Here is a 21,340-nt window from a genome sequence, read left to right as displayed (position 1 = left end):
AAGCCCTCTGTGCCCTGTCCTAGCCAACTGTTTGGAACCTCAGAGCCTTCCATAGCACATATCTGTTCCCTCCATACAAATTCCCCTTCTAGAAAGGCAGGGTGTGGGCTAGTCTGGCGTTTTGGAAGTCTCTTCCAGTTCTAGGGGTTTGTTCAGCCTGGACAAGAACATACTCAAGGAATGGGTCCTCTGTCCTCAAATATCCAAGGAGCTGGCCTGCGACAGAGGGCCCGGATGTGTCTGTAGGTCCCCAAAGGACAACACCAGGACCAGAAGTGGGAAGTGAGGGGAAGCAGGGGCCACCTGGAGGCCACACTGGTCTCGAAGTAGGAAACATTTCCTCCGAATTCACAAGGTCTGAAAGTAGGATGAACTACCTCGGGAGGAAGTGAGCTCCCTGTCCCCACAGGTGACCAAGTGGGGACACCAGCTGTGGTTCACTGCTTTCATCCCTGGATGTTGGATTCTACAGTAAACCCTCCACAGGCTTATCTGGGTGCTCATAAGGAGAGGGGTGATGAAGGATGCTCTGCCCTAAATCGTGGGAATGTGCTGTGCATTTTAGAAGTGCTGCCATTCCTAGGGTCAAGAAATGCTCCTCTCATCTCTCCCTCTGCTCAATCCCAGCCTCCTCTGGGCGGTCCCTGGTCCCACATCTCACCCTCTCCAGTCAGGACATGGCTCACCTATCCATTTGTCCATCTCTCTATTGGGTCCAGCCCTGCACCCTGGGCAGGGTGAGTAGACTCCATGCCCTCAGCCTCACCCCTCTTGCTCAGCCTCCTCTCTTGCCCTGTCCTCCAGCCTACCGTGCCCGCTGGCTGCTTCAGCCTCCTCCCACTTAAAACCTACCTGTGGCCCTGCCTTTCTGACTTGAGATTCCTCCCCTCCACCTGGCCTGGTCAAAGTCTCCCTCTCTTTAAGGCCCGATTTAAAGTCCTCCTCCTCCAGGGAGCCTTCTCTGGTTCATCCCCCAGGTCTCTTGTGTGCCTCTCCTCTGAGCCCAAAGTATATTCCTTCCTGCCTCCTCTGTAAGGCAGATGGCTCCTATAGCCCAGGATTGTGAGTACCGCATCTCTGCCATCATCTGCATGCGTCTGGCACATAGTATGTTCCTCAGTGAAAGGCCTGTATGATGATAATGATAACCATGGTGTGAGGACAGCAAGAGCAGACCAGGCCATAAGAGGAAACATTCCCAATCCTGGCTCTGCTGTCCTTAGTACATGATTGTCAACCTCTCTGAGCCTCAGCCTCTGCACTTGTAAATGGGGAATTCTTGTACTACGTCCTGGGGTGGTTGGGAGGTAAATCAAATATTATGAGCAACGCAGCTGGCACTGGGCCTGGCACATATATGACTCCCTAGATTATGGTTTCTAAAGAAAAGCTTTTTTTTTTTTTTCTTCGAGACAGGATCTCACTCTGTTGCCCAGGCTGGAGTGCAGTGGCATGATCATGGCTCACTGTAGGCTGGACCTCCCAGGCTCAAGTGATCCTCCTGCCTCAGCCCTCCGAGTAGCTGGGACCACAAGTGTGCATCCCTACACCGGACTAATTTTTGTAATTTTTGTAATTTTTGTAGAGATGGGACCTGTTGCCCAGGCTGCTCTTGAACTCCTGGCCTCAAGTAATCTGCCTTAGACTCCCAAAGTGCTGGAATTACAGACATGAGCCACTGTGCCCAGCCAAAAAGCATTTAAAAACCTATTTCTTGTAGACATGGGAACATGTCTGATCCATCTGCCTGCGTTCACCAGTAGGAAAACAATCAAGCCACTAGTTCATTCGTGGAGGGCATGCCTGGAGCCACTGCTATGTAGGAAAGGATGGGAGTCCCCCTGCAGAACAGTTTGTCCCCCGCCCAGTGAGTATATCCCCTGGCCCCTGAAACATACCGAGCAACAATGAAACTGGGTAATGGTAATGAGCTGTGATGAGCTTCTCCTGGCTAATGTACTGAGTACTTAGCAAGTACTGGGCACTGTCTTCAGTGCTTTACTGTGAATGAGGTGCTGCTACTGTTGTCATTTCGTAGATAAGGAAACTGAGGCATAGAGAACTGAGGTCACTTGCCCAAGGCTGCACCGTGGTAAGGGATGTGGCAGGGATTCCACCCCTGGAAGCCAGGGTCTGCCTGCCCACTTCACCTCTGCTACGCTGTGTGTCTTCCCTCTGCCCGTCCTGCCACCCCTGCCTGCCAGTCTCCACCCTGAGCTGTTGGGATGCTCATTTGAGGCCGTGACTATGATGCTGTTGTAGGAACAGCTGCTCCCTTGACTGCTGAGGGTCGTGACAGTAGCCTCACAACCTCTCCCTTTCTGGCAACGGAGGTCAGCCCTAGAGAGCCCCCAATCTGGTCCCCCACCCGCCTGACTCCTCCTGGGTCCTTCTGTCCTGTCTTCCCCCTCTGCCCCAGGGCAGCCTCTTGGAGACTTGGAGGTGATGCCTCTCCAGGCAGAGTGGCCCAAACCAGGGTTCTGTGGGGTCTGCGAGGGGAGCAGGCGTGTCTCCCCTGATTTAGAGCTTGTACACCCCATCCATCAGAAGCCTGTTTCTGGCTGAGTGCTGGCCTAATGGGCAGAAGGTGGAAATGGCCTCCTGATGATAAATGTCCCTGACAGGCTTTTAGCAGCTCAGTCAATAGCCCACCAGGCTGGCTAATGTCCACTCCTGCCTGTGGTCCTCAGCGTAAAACCTTTTAGAAGCAGAGCAATCTGCCAGCCCAGGGCAGGGCAGGGCAGGGGAGGTGGGGTGGAGGGGAGGGGGGGGTGGGCTGGGGTGTGAGCGGGCAGCCTTCCCTCATCAGCTGAGAAGGAAGAAAAGGCTGAGAAGGAAGAGAAGGCGGAGAAGGAAGAGAAGCTGTCTAGGGCTAGGCCCTCTGAGCCACGCCCAACCCTAAGGCGCCTTCCCTGAGTCTGTGGGAGGTGGGAGGTGTGTGTCTGAATGGGGCTCCTGGGCACTTTGCCTCCCGTCAGCCCGAGGGCAGACTGACTATCGGCTCTTCTGGCTTTTCTTGAGAAACCGCACTGCAGAAATTGGGGCATGGCCCTGGGCCAGAGTCTAGAGATAAAGGCCCTGAGAGCAATCAGTGCCCCATAGCCAAAGACGCGGTACTGCTCATGGCCTTCGACCCAGGAAATGATTCAAGAGAAAGGAAAGGCTGTGTGCAGGAAGGAGGCCAAGGCATGGACTCACAGAGCACTGGTGCTCCCTCAGAGCACAGGAAGTACAGCACCAGGCTCACACTTGGGGGACCAGAGGCCTGGGCTCAAGCCCAGCTCTGCCCCTCACCTTTGCAGTGACCCTGGGCAAGCCCCTACTCCATGCTGGGTTTCCCCAAGTCTGAGGTCCGAGAGAGGGTGCTGGGATCCATTCGCGATGCCTGCCACAGGTGCAGGATAAGACAGTGCAGCTGTGGGCTCCATTCCTGGTCTCTAGAGCCCTTCAAGAGCTACAGTTTTATAACAGAAGTTTTTGGCTAATCCTGGATGGACCCATTTTTTCAGAAAATCTGTATTTTTGTTTTTAAACACCTTTTTTAATTGCAAAACTTACATAGCTAAAAAATAAGACAAAGATTAATTTAAAGCCAGCCATTTATTCCACCATCTAGATATAACCATGATTAACATTTTGGCTCATTCCTTTTAGTTTTTTTTCTCAGTTTTGACATACAAATATACATACATATACATATAATAATAGCTTCTGTTACTGAGCACTTACAGTAACACCTGACTGTTGGGCTCTTCATGCATAGTATCTCATTTAACTCTCAACAATCCTGCAAGGAAGAAATGATTATTCATTCACATTTTATAGATGAGGAGAAAGAGGCTTGCAAAATGTGAGCAGGTGCACAACATGCTCAGGTTTTAATTTTCGAAAACTCACCTTGAGGACTGTGTACACGATGTCCTGGAGGCTAAGCAGGAGGTCATTGGCAGCTGGGCGCAGTGGCTCAAGCCTATAATCCCAGCATTTTGGGAGGCCAAGGCAGGCAGATCACCTGAGGTCAGGAGTTCAAGACCAGCCTGGCCAACATGGCGAAACCCCGTCTCTACTAAAAAATACAAAAATTAGCTGGGTGTGGTGGCGCGCACCTGTAATCCCAGCTACTCAGGAGGCTGAGGCAGGGAGAATTGCTTGAACCTGGAAGGTGGAGGTTGCAGTGAGCCGAGATCTCACCACTGCACCCCAGCCTGAGCAACAAGACGAGACTCCATGTCAAAAAAAAAAAAAAAAAAAGGTCAGTGGCTTAAGCGGTTGGTCCCATGGAGACCTGGGCCAGGGCCTGTGGGTGCAGTGTCCTTCTAAGACCCTAGCTCCAGGTACCGCCCTGCCAGGACAGGGCAGGAAGCATGCCCCTCTCTTCCCTGTCCTGCTGTGGAAGAGGCAGAGACCACTTGAAAGAAAGAAAACTTTCACCTACCTCCATGCACATCACAAACAAAGGACACAAGTCCACATTCTTTCCTTTTTTTTTGGTTCTCTTTCTCCCTCTGAATGTGTAGGTGTGTGTATAATTTTTTGTTTTCAGAACTGTTTGAGGGTAAGTTACATCCATCTTAGCCCTTCATCCCTAAATACTTCTGTGTTTCCTAAAAATACAAATATTCTCTTACATTACTGCAGTACATTATCAACTTCTATAAATTTAATGTTGCAATAATACTTTAATCTACCGTTCTTGTTCAGATTTGTTAAATAATGTCCTTTATAGCGTTGTCCCCTCCAGTAGGGGATCCATTCTAGGGGGAGGTGTCTGATCACTTTTTCCTGAGGGGAGAGAGCTGGATTAGCCAGAGTATTTCCAGAGGGAGGCACAGGACCACCTCCTCTGTTTGCAGAGCTACTAAAATGCATGCATAGGCCAGGCATGGTGGCCCATGCCTGTAATCTCTCACTTTAGGAGGGCAAGTTGGGAAGATTGTTTGAGCCCAGGAGTTCGAGACCAGCATGGGCAACATAGCAAGACCCCATCTCTACAAATAATTTTAAAAATTAGCTGAGCTTGGTGGCACATGCCTGCAGTTATAGCTTGGAACTTGGGAGGGTGAGGTGGGAAGATTGTCTTACCCCGAGTTCGAGGCTACGTGAATCGTGATTGCACCACTGCACTTCAGCCTGGGCAACAGAGTGAGACCCTGTCTCTTAAAAAAAAAAAAAGTACAGTGGTCTCTACACAGATGGGGAGGTGATGGAAGAAGAGAAGGTTGTGTGTTCCCTGAGTCCACCCTGTTCTTGAAAGTCCCTCTAGAAAAAATCCCAGACTATTTATTCTGCAAAGTCAAAGGAGTATGTTGAGTGTTCACCTTGCAATCAGCCCCTCCAACAGTACCTGTCCCCTGGGCACCTCGGGAATATTTGTGGGATGGATGGATGTTGGCCAGTTTTCTTCTCATCTGTCTCTTTCACTTAGATATAAAAATGGCTGGGGGAGCATTCTGGTGGGTGGCTCAAGAACCTGGGACTAGATGGTGGATGTGGGAGGCCGAGGGCCTGGGTCCTGGTCCCTGTTCTGCCAGGGCCATGCAATGTGATGTGCAAAATGAGCAGATTGGTCACTGCCAGTCCAAGGTTCTGTGACTGAACTGGTGTGGTTTCTCTATGACCCCAAGAAATCCAGGTCTGTTGGTGGAGTTGGAAATAGCTTCAGGGCTGCATGGCATGGGCTGGGGGACCTATATGTCCTTCCCAGCACCTATACAGGAATTCTCATTAGGAAAGGGGAAAACGAGGGAAATGCCCTTTCTATGTAATTGTGATAGAATTCACATACCAGAAAATTCACCGTGTTTTGTTTTTTGTTTTTTATTTGAGACAGGGTCCCATTCTATTGCCCAGGCTGGAGGGCAGTGGCACAATCATAGCTCACTGCAGCCTCGACCTCCCAGGCTCAAGCAATCCTCCCACCTCAGCCTCCCAAGTAGCTGGAACTACAGGCGTGCAACACCATGCCTGGCTATTTATTTATTTATTTATTTATTTATTTATTTATTTATTTTTGAGACGGAGTCTCACTCTATTGCCCAGGCTGGAACGCAGTGGCATGATCTCAGCTCACCGCAACCTCCGCCTCCCGGGTTCGAGTGATTCTCCTGCCTCAGCCTCCCAAGTAGCTTGGATTACAGGCATGTGCCACCACGCCCGGCTAATTTTGTATTTTTAGTAGAGATGGGGTTTCACCATATTGACCAGGCTGGTCTCAAACTCCTGACATCAGGTGATCCACCCATCTTGGCCTCCCAAAATGCTGGGATTACAGCCGTGAGCCACCACGCCAGGCCTAATTTTTTGATTTTTTGTAGAGACGGGGTTTTGTCATGTTGCCATGTTGGAAAATTCGCCATTTTAAGGTGTATAGTTCAGTGGATCTTAGTATATTCATAAGGTTGTGAATATACTGTGAATAAACTGTCACCACTACCTAATTTCAAAATCATTTTATCACTCCAAGAAGACACCCCTCACTCATTAGCAGTCACCCCCTATTGGCCCTTCTCCCAAGCCTGAGGCAACCGGAATCTGCCTTCTGTCTCCATGAATGTATTCTGCATTTTTCATATGCATTACTTAGGGTTCCAGATACCAGGTACCAGGGGGATGCATTAATGTGCTCAGGCAATGAAACCACATCTGGAACGACATCTAAGTGGAATCACACAACGTGTGGCCTTTTGTGCCTGGCCTCTTCTTCTAGTGTTTTCGAGGTTCATCCACGCTGTAGCAGGGACCAGTACTTCATTCCTCTTTTTGGGGACAGTAGTATTCCGCTGCATGAATATACTGCATTTTGTATGTCCATTCTTCACTTGACGGGCATTTGGGTTGTTTCCACTTTTTGATATTATGAAGAATATTGTTGTGAACATTGGTGAACCAATTTCTTTTCTTTTTTTTTTTTTTCTGAGACATAGTTTCACTCTTGTCACCCAGGCTGGAGTGCAATGGCGCAATCACAGCTCACTGCAACCTCTGCCTCCCAGGTTCAAGTGATTCTTCTACCTCAGCCTCCTGAGTAGCTGGGAGTACAGGTGCACGCTACCACGCCTGGCTAATTTTTGTATTTTTAGTAGAGACAGGGTTTCACCATGTTGGCCAGGCTGGTCTCAAACTCCTGACCTCAGGTGATCCACCCACCTTGGCCTCCCAAAGTGCTGGGATTAGGTGAAACAGTTTCTTGTGGACTTATCTTTTCATTTTCCGTGGGGATAGACCTAGGAGTGGAATTACTGGGTCATGTGGGAACCGTTTAACCTTTTGAGGAACTGCCAGACTATTTTCCAAAAGAGCTGCACCATTTTACGTGCCCGCCAGCAGTGTGTGAGGGGAAATGCCCTTTTATTGAACATCTGCCATGTGCTAGGCACTGTGCCATACCTCCTCTCCCATAATCCTCACACCAACCTGTGAAATACCTGTGATTTCTCCCTTTTACTGAGGAGGACACCAGAGCTCAGAGAAGTGAAGTAACTCCCCCAGGATCACACAGGGAATAAGAAGTAAGGCCTAGATTCACACCCAGCTCTGTCCCTTATATGTTTTCCTGTTGACTGGTTGCTGACTGACTACGTGACTGTCCAGATGCTAATGTGGAATCCACCTCCTCCCCAACCCTCCTGGGCACTGTCTTGCAGACAGGGAAGTTGGACCCCCACTACCCAAAGGTCTGCGGGCACAGAGGCAACGTTTTGGATGTCAAGTGGAACCCTTTTGATGATTTTGAGATCGCCTCCTGTTCTGAAGATGCCACAGTGAGTGTCAGCCCCTGAGGGGCTTCCCCTTCCTGAAGAGTGGGATTGGGGTGGTTGGGGTGGAACAGTACCTGTTCTTGGCTCTGGTGCCCCTGACTCCATCGCGGAGGTGAGGTCACTGTATGGGGAGGTGTTAAGTTAGGTAGAGGAGGAGACATTCTTGGTGCTGTAGGACTAGCGGCACCACCCTTCCTCTCTATGGGCCTTAGTTCCCCACCTGTAAAATGGGCATAATAGCTCCACCCAGCTAATAAAGCCTAGTGAAAATGTATATTCCGATGGGAAAACCCATCCTTTGGGGAGCTATAAAAGGCTATGAGGGGCATTTTTATGGTGATCAGAAAAGATGTTCCACTTAATCCCACAGTGAGGAAGCAAGCTGTAAAAGGCTGTGAGGGCCTTGGATGAATGTGGACACTAAAACCATTCCAGCAGCTTCAGTCTCACTCACTTTTTTGAGCCTGTGTTCTGTACCAGGGTTATCATCCCTGCCCCAACAATGTTCAGTGTTACTTATTTACAATTCATTTTTTACCTACTTCTAAAATATGGTGGGTATGGCTTAAGACAAGAACCACAGATATGCCAGGTTCAGTGGCTCACACCTGTAATCCCAGCACTTTGGGAGGCTGAGGTGGGAGAATCACTTGAGGCCAGGAGTTGGAGACTAACCTAGGCAACATAGTGAGACCCTGTCTCTACTAAAAAATTAAAAAACACAGATATGATCAGATGATTAAAATAAAGATAAAAGTCATTGTCACCATTTATTGTGAGCCCACTGTATTCCTAACTGTCATCACACTTATCATTTCACAGTCTCCCCAGCAACCCCACAAGGTAGGATATTTTTCTGATGGAGAAGCTGAGGATCAGAGAGGTACAGCAATTTGCCTAATGTTACACAGCCTGTGGGAGGCAGAGCCAGACTTCAGACTGAGGCCTGTCTGGTTCCACAGCCCATTCTTTTTCCAATGTGCTGTGACACATCTTTAAAGAGAAGCAGCCACAGATGGAGAAAGTGAGGAAATACTAGAAATGACGGCTAAGGAGGGTTGCAGCAGCTAAGCCCCTAGTTTAGCTAAGAGCTACCTGGCAGCCAAGGCAAAATGGGCAATAGAATGTATTGCAAAACCTTCAGTTAGATCAAAAGAAGCAGACCAGTTCATCAGGAAAGGAAGGCAGAAAATTCAAAGAGGATTTGTGTCGGTTTCCATATAGCAGATGCTGAGGAACGTAAAGGACAGTGTCTGCCAAGGTGATTTCACCAAAGGGGCAGTCAGGTCCTGTGAGAATTGGCCCTGTCTCCAGGGAGTATAGGGCCTCTGGCAGGATATCAAATATCTGAAACTGTCCCCACTTTTGTAATACCTGCCTTTTCAGGACTGCTTTGAAGGCTCCCATCAAGATCTTTATTAAATCTCTTGCTAGCCTCATTGCCTGCCACTGCCCCTTCCCTGATGCCCCAAGGCAGGACATGACTGTTGGGGGACTGAAGAAGGAAGGGGCTTTCCTCCCCGAAGCTATGCCCACCGTGAATTTATGGAGTGAATTCATTCCTGTTCCTCCCTGCCTTCAGGGCCTGGAGGGCACGGTTGCTCCTCTAGCACTGGGGAGTCTTCTCTGCTTCAGTGTTGCGGGTGGTACCTGCATCTTCCAAACACACCTGTTCAGAGTGTGTCTTCTTTCTGGGGTTCTATGCAGTGACAGCCCTCATCAGACCGAAGTATCTGGAGCCTGTCACTACTCTCCTGGGGTTGGCTTCCTGGTTTTAAATCCAAGATGACCAGGAAATAAATATTTGCTGAATTGAAAGCAAAGTTGTCTACCTGAAAAACCTGTATACCTCTAAGGGAAACAGTGCATACAATCAACTAGGGGCCAGAGGACCTTGCAGGACCAATAAGGAAGATCAAGTCAGCAGTATCCCAGGCTCACCTTGTACTCCATTTGTGTACCTCCGTGACAGGGAGCTTACTCTCTGCCATGGGAGCCCCCTCCATCTTCAGACAACACTACTCTGGAAGGAAGTCCCAGCGCCTCTTCTCAGGCCCTCACCATGAAATACAGGCCTATGACCCCATCCAGCCTAGCCTCCTGACCTTCAGAGTTTCCTCTTGCAGGCCATCCAGGGTGCACCTCCAAAGCAAGAAGTTTGTCCCTGCCCTGCTGCAGAGACCTCGCCGGCTCCCTAGTGCCCTGAGGATGCAGCCTAAACCCTTCATCCTGGCATTTGAGGCTCGACCCTGGGCCTCTGGCACAAGAAGGGTGTAGAACACTGTACTTTGGGGGATGTCCTAGCTTAGGAGACAGGCCTGAAACCCAGCCACCTGCCCACCACCTCAGGCCAGCAGGATGACAAAGATCTCTCAAGGGCAGATTTGGAGGCCTAGACTCATCCCTGGTCAGTGCTGGCCCCTGCTCGGGCTGGAGGAGCTTGGGGAAGCCCCTGTCCCTCTGAGGACCCTCAGCTGCCCCTCCACTGCCCCTCAGTGCCCATAGCCACTGAGTGGGAGGTGGCTATGGAGAGAGCTCCCTTGGTCCTTCCGCTGGTCACTGCCAGATCTGTGGCTTAGGCTGGTGATGGTGCCAAGGTGCCCTGGCTAATGCTGCCTTGGGCCATGTCTCCCCTCCCAGATTAAGATCTGGAGCATCCCCAAGCAGCTGCTGACCAGGAACCTCACGGCCTGCAGGAAGGAGCTCGTGGGCCATGCACGCAGAGTGGGCCAGGTGGAGTGGCACCCCACGGCCGCCAACATCCTCTTCAGTGCTGGCTATGACTACAAGGTGAGTCTGGTTATTCTTTCTCTGGGGCAGCCCCAACAAGTTCCCACAAACTGGAATACAATTCTGTCACAATTCTGGAGACCAGAAATCGAAAATCAAGGTGTTGGGAGAGCCAGCTCCCTCCAGATGCCCTAGGGAAGAACCCTTCCATGCCTCTCCCAGCTTCTGGTGGCTCCAGGCGTCCTTGGCTATAGCTGCGTCACTCCAGGCTCTGTTTGTGTCTTCAGTTGGCCTTCTGTCTATGTACCTGTCTTCCTTATAGGAAGAGCAGAGCAACTCTCATTGGATTTAGGGCCCACCTAATCCATTATGATCTCATCTTAACTCATTTCAGCAACGAAGACCCCATTTCCAAATAAGGGCATATTCTGAGGTTCCAAGTGGACATGAGTTTTGGGGGAACCCTGTTCAACTCATTACAGCCTGCCTGGAGGGGATGGGATGGCACTGCCCAGGAAATCGTTCCCCCCACCCTGCTCCACTGACAACCAAGCATGCAGGCAGTAGGCCCTGTAGATTGGGACCCACAGTACAGGAGACCTTGATTCTATTCCAACTCAGTCTCTGACCTGCACTATAGCCTGGGAAAGTGCCTTGACTTCTCTAGGCCTCAGTTTCCCAATCTGTACACAAACGGAATTGGTGGCACCATAGCTGTGGCCTTTCAGTTCTTTCCTTTTGATACTATGGGGGTTTACAGAGACACCTCAGGACCCTCTGTGATGGATAAAAGGGAGGTGGGGGCTGGACATGGTGGCTCACACCTGTAATCCCAACAGTTTGAGAGGCTGAGGTGGGAGGATCACTTGAGCCCAAGAGTTTGAGACCAGCCAACATAGTGAGACCCCGTCTCTACAACAAAATAGAAAAAATTAGCCAGGTGTGGTAGCATGTGTCAAGTAGTCCCAGCTACTCAGGAGGCTGAGGTGGAAGGATCACTTGAGCCTAGGAGGTTGATGCTACAGTGAGCCATGATCATGCCACTGTACTGCAGCCTGGGCAATCCTGTCTCAAAAATAAATAACTAAAATGGTTGTGGGGAGCACTGAGGGAACCTAGGCCCTCGCTCTTCCGATCCACAGCGCTTTCTCATCTGTTTGTATGGGCTGTCTGCAGAGCTGCTGTGTGTGTTTGCGCTGCTTCTTCTATACCCAACTTCAGGGGGCACTAGTCACATTCTAGTCTATAGGAATGGATTGCCCTGGAGCTCTGCATGCACAGCCTGTGCAGCTAAACATACAGCCCTGTTGATCTGTGGGAGGTGTAAACTGCTGCTAATAACTGAAACCGCCTGGATTAGCTGGTTCCCTGGGGTCCTCCCAGCATGGATGTTTTGTTGCTCAGAGGCAGGTGGCGTTTTCCTTTCACCACTAGACAGCCTGGCCCTGGGATTCCCCCTCCTGCCACAAGCAGCTTCAGCCTGCACATCATCCTCCCACCGAGGCTTCTTGGCCAGGCTGCCAGCTGCGCCACCCTCCTGGGGATACTGTGTTTCACTGCATCCTGGCCAGCATGTGACGTGGGGCCCAGGGGCGGTGTGGCCCCTGTGCTCAGAGCTGGCTCTCTGCCATGCAGGTGATGATCTGGAACCTGGATACAAAGGAGTCTCTCATCACAAGCCCCATGAGTACAATTAGCTGTCACCAAGATGTGATCCTCTCCATGTCCTTCAACACCAACGGCAGCCTACTGGCCACCACCTGCAAAGACCGCAAGATTCGGGTTATTGACCCCCGAGCAGGGACCGTCCTCCAGGTCAGTGCTGGGCCAGGGGCTGGCTCAGGCTCAGAGGAGCAAGGGGCAGAGTGGGGACAGGGAGAGGCTTCAGAGAACAGGACAGTGATGCTGTCAGCATCTGAGCCGCGCCTTCACAGGCAGCATCCCCGTCTGTCCTCTCGGGATTGCTGGAAGGTGGGATATGTCCTTTCCATTTTGCAGATGAGAAAACTGAGGCCTGTGAGAGATGAAATGACTCACCCCCTTGGAGAGCTGGGATCTGAACCTGGTCTGACTCCAAAGCTTGTTGGCCTGCTTCAGCTCTGGCCAGGGGGTCAGGAGAGGCAACGATACCACTGTTTAGCCACTGTGCAGCCTTGGGCAAGCACTTCCTGCTCTGAGCCTCTGTTTTCTCATTTGCAACAATGGGCTGTTAGTCCTTCCTCTCCGAGGATTAGATAAGACAGGCCAGGTGACAGTGCCCGCCCCTGTAGGGATGCCTGATACTCTTTCAGCAAGAACAGGGAGCTGGGCAGAAGTTTGCTTCTGTTCTTGCTCAGAAAAATAACTCTTAACACAGATAGTGGGGAGAGACTCCATGTGGATGAGAGGGATCCAGGTGGTGTCCCTGGGAAGAATCTCCAGGCAGAGCTAGGGTGAGAAAGGGAGGCCTCCCAGGTGGAGCGGCGGCATAAGCAAAGCAGGGAGGCCAGAAACCCCAGCTGCCCACTGATCCTCCAGCGTCTCTCCAATACCGACCACACATGTCCCTCCAGGAGGCCAGCTACAAAGGGCACCGGGCCAGCAAGGTGCTGTTTCTGGGGAACCTGAAGAAGCTGATGTCCACGGGCACATCCCGATGGAACAACCGGCAGGTGGCCCTGTGGGACCAGGTGAGGGCTGCACCCCACCCCTCATCATCACCCCTCAGCTGAGAGCCAGCGTCATTCATTCATGCATGCATTCATTCAGACACCCATTTATGACACACATTTAGCGTAGACTGCCAGGTGCTGGGGATCCGGGGATGAATAGCAGGGAGATGCCGACATCCCCAGGCGAGCCCGGACCCTGTGCATCTTGCCACCCAAGGAGGGAGATGGGTCAGGACCCAGGGGAGGCCGTTGGCTAGAGGAGGGGAGGTAGCTGAGTCTGGGACCAGGACTAGGAGGAAGGGAGAAGGAGAGGGCCATCTGGGCAGAGAGTGCACCTGGAGCAAATGAGGTACTAACGGGTATGGGGAGAAGGAGCTTTCATCGGGACAGCTGAGGGTGGAGCCGGGTAGGGTGAGGGCCAAGCTGGCGGTAGTGTTTTGAGGGAGCATTTGACAGAGTTTCAAAGACTGGACAAATCACACTTTCTCTCTGAGTCTCCTTCTTCATCTATTAAAATAAATTTTAAAAAACAGGTAGGAGAAGATTGGAATGAGATCGGGTGTGTCAAAAGTGATTTGTTATGGCCAGGCGTGGTGGTACATGCGTGTAATCCCAGCACTTCGGAAGGCCATGGCGGGAGGATCACTTGAGGCCACGAATTTGAGACCAGCCTGAGCTACACAGCAAGACCCCCATCTCTGCCAAAAATCAGCTGGGTACAGTGGTGCATGTCTATAATCCCAGCTACTTGGGAGACTGAGGCGAGAGGATCGCTTGAGCCCAAGAGTTTGAGGCTGCAGTGAGCTATGATCGCACCACTGCACTCCAGCCTGGGTTACAGTTAGACCTTGTCTCAAAAAAAAAAAAAAGTGATTTGTTAAGGGCAGAAAGCTGACAAAATAGGTGGCAGCAGCATTTTAGTGCCTTTAAGATGTCATCTCCACTAGACAGTAGCCCACACATTGGAACTCAAGAACCAGGGACATCTTCCCCCAGCACACACATATAAAAAAATCACCCTTTTTCTCTGACACACACACTCTCGCCCAGAGCACCATGGCAGGAATTCTTATCTCCGGGAGCACCACTGAGGGCCCCCAGGAGTGACCCAGGCCTTCCCTGCCTCCTCTTCCCCTGCAGGATAACCTCTCTGTGCCTCTGATGGAGGAGGACCTGGATGGCTCCTCGGGCGTGCTGTTTCCCTTCTATGACGCAGACACCAACATGCTCTACGTGGTGGGGAAGGTCGGCTTGGCACGGGAGGGAGGTGACTGCCTGGACCCCTGAGACAGGGGCAGACAGCAACCTGGGGCCGTTGGGAGCACAGGGCAGGGACGGGCAGGCCTCGCTGGCCACTCTTCCCCTGTGAGAAGGAACCCATCCCACCCTCCTGGTTCCCTAGGAACACCTGGAGCCAGGGCTCTGGCTGGACACCTTGACCTTGTCTCTTCCCAACTCCAGGCCCAGATATGGGGGGACCATTGGTGTTTCTCAGCAGGGGCACCTGCTGAACTGGGGGCAGAACAGGTCTCCACTGGGTAGGACTATCCCATATCTGGCAGCCCTGGCCCCTGCCCACCAATGCCAAGAACAGCATCTCTCCCCCTTCATCCAAGTCATTATGACAACCAGAAATGTCCCCCATGGTAAGACCTTCTGGATGACCTCTGAGGCCACCCCAGTTGTGACTTTTGCTGCTGCTCTCAGATAGGAGCGGGATTTGGACTTGTCTTCCCAGAGCTTCTGTCTTAGAGGAACAAGGGTGGGCTTTGCGTCATGGTGGGGGAGGATTGAATATTAAAATAAGGGCCCAGGCCCAGCACAGTGGCTCATGCCTATAATTCCAGCACTTTGGGAGGCCAAGGTGGGAGAATCACTTGAGCCCAGGAGTTCAAGGCCAGCCTGGGCAGCATAGTAAGACCCCATGTCTACGAAAACGAAAAAATAAAAAATGAGCCAGGCGTGGTGGCACACACCTGTGCTCCCAGCTACTCGGGAGGCTGAGGCGGGAAGATGGCTTGAGCCCAGGAGGTTGCAATGAGCTGTGATTGCACTACTGCTCTCCAGCCTGGGCAATAAACTGAGACCCTGTCTCAAAAAAATAAGATAAAATATAAAACAAAATGAAGATCCCCTCATCACCCTCCTGCCTTGGTGACAGGGCCCCCGGTTTCCTGGTGTTCCCTTGAGTGAGATGGGTTTGCCGATAATCAAAAAAAGCCAGGTTTTTGCTGCATGGCTGGGTTGCTGATGAGCTGATGAGCTCCAGCTCTGAATCTCACCCTCCTCTTCCTCCTCCTCCTCCTCCTCAGGGAGATGGCAACATCCGCTACTACGAGGTGAGCGCTGACAAGCCTCACCTGAGCTACCTGACTGAGTACCGCTCCTATAACCCACAGAAGGGGATCGGTGAGTGAGGGACACTGAAGTTCATGCCTGTAATCCCAGCACTTCGGGAGGCCGAGGTGGAAGAATCGGGGTCAGGGCTTCAGTGCGGGGTCTGGGGAGACAGGGATGAGTCCGATGAGAGGAGAGACAGCATAGCAACACTCTGACTTGGTGGGGGCTGTACTTGACATGTGCAACAGCACAAAGGAGGAAGTCGGGAGGCTTCTCAGAGGAGGCAACATTGGAGGAACTGAAAGAGGAAGCAGAGCCCAGCAGGGGAAAGAGGGATGTGTTCTAGGTCAAGGTTAAGCAGTTACCACAAGAGCAGAGATGGAAAGGGCTGACCTAAAAGAGCCTCTAGGAAGCAGTCCTCAGTTCCTTTCTAAGTGTGCTTGAGGATTAAAAACACAGCTATATTTCTGTAATCTACAAGAAACCCACTTTAAACATAAAGACATGGCTAGATTAAAAGTAAAGGACTAGAGAAAGATGCACCGTGCTAACCCTACTCAAAAGGAATCTGGAGTAGTTTGATTAAGAGCATTTGGGTCACAGGAGCTGTGGGGATGGAGATGGGGAACCTTAAGCAGAGCAAACTGCCTATAAAAGTTCAGCTAATCCAGCACTTTGGGAGGCCAAGGCTGGAGGATCACTTGAGCCTAGGAGTTCGAGCCTAGCCTGGGCAACAAAGTGAGACTCCTGTCTCTACAAATAAATAAAAAAATTGAGGTGCATACCTGTGGTCTCAGCTACTTGGGAGGCTAAGGCAGGAGGATCGCTTGAGCCCAGGAGTGTGAGACTGCAGTGAGCTATGATTGTGCCACTGCACTCCAGCCTGGGCAACAGAGTGACACCTTGTCTCAAAAAGAAAAAAAAGTTTAGCTAAAATAATTTAAACCTTTGAAGGTGAAGAGTCTGATTAATTCAACTCCGTTTCCCAACATAGGGCCCAGCCCAGTGTAGGTATTTGGCCCTGAGCTGTTTTCTGGGAGGAGGCTGGCTTCTGTTCAGGTCCAGGTGTGCAGCCTGGCTTTGGCCCTCGCACTGTGGCCCCAGCCTAGCCAGAACCTCTTGGCCCTCCCTGTCTGCCTGCAGGTGTCATGCCAAAGAGAGGACTCGACGTGTCCTCCTGCGAGATCTTCCGCTTCTACAAGCTGATCACAACCAAAAGCCTCATCGAGCCCATCTCCATGATTGTGCCCCGGCGGGTAAGGGCAGTGGGGACCGCGTGGGAGGGAGGTGGGGAACCTGTCCTGGAGAAGACAGACCCAGGGCTGTCGGGCACCAGAGCCTGGAGCCCACGTTCATGGGGCAGCCACAGAGTGGCCTTTCTCACAGCCAGTGTGACATCAGTGGGCGTCAGGAGTCCTGGGTCTCGGTCCACCTCTGTTCTTGAGCTGCTGCGTGACCTTGGGCAAGTCCCTTTGTTCTCTGGGCCTCAGTTTCCTCAATTCAGCAGGGGTTGGGGAGAGCCTGGACTCCCAGCTCTAAGGGTCCTTCCCATCTGAGCAGCCTACCCTACCACCCTCCTCACTGTCTGGATTTCTCCTGCAGTCGGAATCTTACCAAGAGGACATATACCCTCCAACAGCAGGGGCCCAGCCCTCCCTGACGGCCCAGGAGTGGCTCAGTGGGATGAATCGAGGTGAGGAAGGCAGAGAAGAGGCCCAGGCAAATGTGGCAGGAACGTGGCATGCCCAGTGGCCCCAAGCAATTGAGAGGGGTTGGGCCTGGATTCTTCTTCTCTCATAACCTCAGAAGCCATGCCCTTGACCTTCAGTCCTCAGTGGATATCATGGTCACATACAGGTCCAGAAAGTCAGGGGGCTTGACCCAAGAGCTCAGGAAACTCCAACTCAAGGGACTTTGCCCCATGGAAAGCTTCTTTACACTCTGGGGCTATGCGGGGTGCCTGGACCACCTCAGCCAGACTCCCCGTCCCTGTTCCCCACCCCTACCTCTGCAATTCTTTTTGTTGTTGTTGTTGAGACAGAGTCTCGCTTTGTTGCCCAGGCTGGAGTGCAGTGGTACAATCTCAGCTCGCTGCAACCTCCACCCCACCCCCAGGTTCAAGTGATTCTCATGCCTCAGCCTCCTGAGTAGCTGGGACTACAGGCACGTGCCACCATGCCCAGCTAATTTTTTGTATTAGTAGAGATGGGGGTTTCGCCATGTTGGCCAGGCTGGTCTCAAACTCTTGACCTCAAGTGATCCACCTGCCTCGGCCTCCCGAAGTGCTGGGATTACAGGCGTGAGCCACTGGGCCTGGCCTTTTGCGATTCTTCTTGACCCAAGAAGCCCTCCAGGCAGCAACCCCCACCCAGGTCCCTCTGCCCACTCTGCCTGTCCTGAGCCACTCTCCCGCTCCTGCCAAAACGAGGGCCAGCCCAGCAGAAGCAGCCACCCCAGCTGCTCCCTCTCCCTTCCACCCCCACAAACTTCCTTCACCCCCACCCAAGTGGCTGAGCGGGCCTCCTGGTGTACTGGAAGAGCCTCTGCCTTTGGGGGCAGCGGACCAGTGCCAAGTCCTAGTTTTGGATAACCTTAAGTAGGTTTTGTCCCCTGGGCCTCAGTTTCCTCATCTGTAGCCGTGATGCCAGCCTCCCCTGCTTCTTGGAGGTGGTGAGAGAACTAATGAACTTGGTAGATGGTGGGGTGCAGTGTGGGTGGGACTGTCCTTACAAAGCAAGGGCAAGGTCTCACGTGAGCTTGAAGTGTTTGGGGGCTGCTTCAGTGCACGCACCGTGCTGTTCCTACAAACCAAGCTTCACTTTGAGGGTGGCACACGTGGGTATTTGTATCTGTTAGCCCTGCTCTGTGGGTTTGGGCCTGTCCACAGGTAGCTGTATTTCCCACACATGTTGCATGGGTCTGCATGGCTCTGAGTGTCTCTGCATGCCTGCCTGTGTCATTGGTGCCCCATATGCCCATCTGCCCATGGGCACCCAGCCCTCACACAGCTCTGCTTCCCTTCCAGACCCAATCCTGGTGTCCCTTAGGCCTGGCCCTGAGGTCCTGAGACCCCACCCACTGCCTGCAGAGAGACCTGTCTTCAATTCCATGGCCCCAGCCTCACCCCGGCTCTTGAATCAGACAGAAAAGCTGGCTGCAGAAGATGGCTGGAGGTCTTCCTCCCTGTTGGAGGAGAAGACGCCAAGGTGGGCAGCAGAACACAGGCTGGAGGAGAAGAAATCCTGGCTGACAAATGGCTTTGACGTTTTCGAATGCCCCCCACCAAAGACAGAGAATGAGGTGTGAAAGAGGACGGGGTGGGCCTTTCACATGGGGCAGCTGGGGTGGAGGGGAACAGATCCAGGCTGAGAAGAAGGGAGAAAATGAGGCATGAGAAGAATAGCCAGCTGTGTGGCCTGGCCTAGTCGCTTGACTCATTTTGTTAATTCATTCAACAAACAGGCAGTGAGCTCCATCTTATACCAAAATGATGGGCATACATAAAGATGGTGGGAGGCCGGGCATAGTGGCTCACACCTGTAATCCCAGCACTTTGGGAGGCCGAGGCGGGCAGATCACGAGGTCAGGAGTTCAAGACCAGCCTGGCCAACATGGTGAAACCCCATCTCTACTAAAAATACAAAAATTAGCCGGGTGTGGTGGCGTACACCTGTAGTCCCAGCTACTCAAGAGGTTGAGGCAGGAGAATGGCTTGAAACTGGGAGGTGGAGGTTGCAGTGAGCCAAGATCACACCACTGCACTCTAGCCTGGGCAACAGAGCAAGACTCCATCTTAAAAAAAAAAAAACAGATGATGGGGACCAGGTGCAGTGGCTCACACCTGTAATCCCAGCACTTTGGTAGGCCGAGGCAGGTGGATCTCTTGAGGCCAGAAGTTTGAGACCAGCCTGGCCAACATGGCGAAACCCAGTCTCTACTAAAAATACAAAAATTAGCTGGGTATGGTGGCGCGTGCCTGTAGTCCCAGCTACTCTGGAGGCTGAGGCAGGAGAATCGCTTGAACCCAGGAGGCAGAGGCTGCAGTGAGCCAGGATCACACCACTGCGCTCCAGCCTGGGCAACAGAGTGAGACTCCGTCTCAAAAAAAAAAAAAAAAAAAAAAAAAAAGATAGTGGGAAACCATCTGTAAAATGAAGAGGGTTTGACCTGGTGGGTATCAAAGTCTTTCCAATTCTGACATTATAGGATTTTCTGTGCTTTCAAAGTCCACATTTGTTTAGTGCCTACTGTGTGGCAGATCCTGGGGTAGGCACTTTGATACAGCATGTGATTGAATTCTCTCAACAGCCCTGGAAGTCAGTCTGTAGTGGCTAAGAACACAGAGGCTGACATCTCACAGATGGATTCTGATCCTGGCTCTGCTGAGTACTAATTTAGGGTCTCAGACCCAGAGACTGAATGTCTCTAAGCTTCCGTTTCCACAGTGGTACAGTGGGAACACTAGCACTGCCACCCTTATAGGGGTGTCACAACGTTCCAGTGAGATAACGAGGCCCTTAGGGCATCACTCAATATCTAACACCCATTCTACACAGACAACAGTTTTCTCACCCCATTTCCCAGAGGAAGGAATGGAAGCTCAGAGTGGGAAAGTAACTTGCCCAAAGTCACACAGTTCAGTGATGGCGAAAACACCAATCCCCAGACTTCAGAGCCAGGCATCCTTTCCTCTATTTCACGGAGGATCTATGGAGGCAAAATACATCTGAAACATTCCAGTCTTCTTGAATTTCATTTATTGGGTGAAGTAAACAGGGTGTTTGTAAAAAATCTATGCAGTGACAGCCCCATCAGGCCTCAGCCATGTTAATGTGACCGCCTCCACCTTTCTGAGTCAAAGAGGGATAGTGGTTTAGCTTTCAGCTGGTGTCCTGACACCCTGGTGATCCTGCCTTCCGATCTTTCTTCCCCAGTTGCTGCAGATGTTCTACCGGCAACAGGAGGAGATCCGAAGGCTCCGGGAGCTGTTGACCCAGCGAGAGGTCCAGGCCAAACAGTTGGAACTGGAGATCAAAAACTTGCGGATGGGCTCAGAGCAGCTCTGAGCAGAGACCTCTGCCCTCCTCACCCTCAGGGACACCACTCGGCTCCATGGGGAAGTTTAGAACCAAACCATAAGTCCCCCCAAGAACAACCACTATTTCTATATTTTTTACCAGAAAACAAAACTCTCCATCGCTGAAAGAGATTCCAGTGGGACATGGTGCCGTTTTTCTATTTGCCTTCTTGCAACAACAGTTTCTGAATTGACTTTGTTTTCAGATGATGCCTTCTGTTGAATTCTGTTATTAAGGGCCCATGATGAGCTGTAACTTCTCAAGAGGAAAGAACACAGTAGAAAACTGGAGCTGGAAGGACCTAGGTTGACCTGTCTGTGATTTTCAAACTGTGGTCCAGAGAATAGGGGAAGACTGGGCCAGACGCAGTGGCTCATGCCTGTAATCCCAGCACTTTGGGAGGCCGAGGTGGGCGGATTGCTTGAGGTCAGGAGTTTGAAACCGGCCTCAGCGGGTGTGGTGGCTCACGCCTGTAATTCCAGCATGTTGGGAGGCCGAGGCAGGTGGATCACGAGGTCAGCAGTTCGAGACCAGCCTGACCAACATGGTGAAACCCCACCTCTACTAAAGATACAAAAAAATTAGCTGGGCGTGGTGGCAGTCACCTGTAATTCCAGCGACTTGGGAGGCTGAGGCAGGAGAATTGCTTGAAACCGGAAGGCGAGGGTTGCAGTGAGCCGAGATTGCGCCACTGCACTCTAGCCTGGGCAATAAGAGCAAAAGTCTGTCTCAAAAAAAAAAAAGAAAAAGAAAGAAAGAAATCAGCCTGGCCAACATGGTGAAA

At 51.7% G+C, this 21,340-nt stretch overlaps 1 protein-coding gene across 3 annotated transcripts in view; it reads left to right on the top strand.

Annotated features, from left to right (window-relative positions):
* CORO2A (coronin 2A) overlaps positions 1-21,340 on the top strand; it is a 69,151-nt gene extending 47,811 nt beyond the window's left edge. For all 3 annotated transcript variants that reach the window (XM_054520351.2, XM_009244684.4, XM_054520350.2), the window contains exons 3-12: positions 7,644-7,760; positions 10,398-10,547; positions 12,123-12,302; positions 13,040-13,156; positions 14,279-14,383; positions 15,451-15,547; positions 16,622-16,734; positions 17,081-17,171; positions 18,504-18,778; positions 20,413-21,340. In XM_054520351.2, the coding sequence (XP_054376326.1) occupies positions 7,644-7,760; positions 10,398-10,547; positions 12,123-12,302; positions 13,040-13,156; positions 14,279-14,383; positions 15,451-15,547; positions 16,622-16,734; positions 17,081-17,171; positions 18,504-18,778; positions 20,413-20,544 (1,377 nt within the window). In that variant the 3' untranslated portion in view covers positions 20,545-21,340. The remainder of the gene's footprint in view (positions 1-7,643; positions 7,761-10,397; positions 10,548-12,122; positions 12,303-13,039; positions 13,157-14,278; positions 14,384-15,450; positions 15,548-16,621; positions 16,735-17,080; positions 17,172-18,503; positions 18,779-20,412) is intronic.

Source organism: Pongo abelii, chromosome 13, assembly GCF_028885655.2.
Source record: "Pongo abelii isolate AG06213 chromosome 13, NHGRI_mPonAbe1-v2.0_pri, whole genome shotgun sequence".
Classification (NCBI taxonomy): Eukaryota; Metazoa; Chordata; class Mammalia; order Primates; family Hominidae; genus Pongo; species Pongo abelii.
This window is presented reverse-complemented; position numbering and strand designations above follow the sequence as displayed.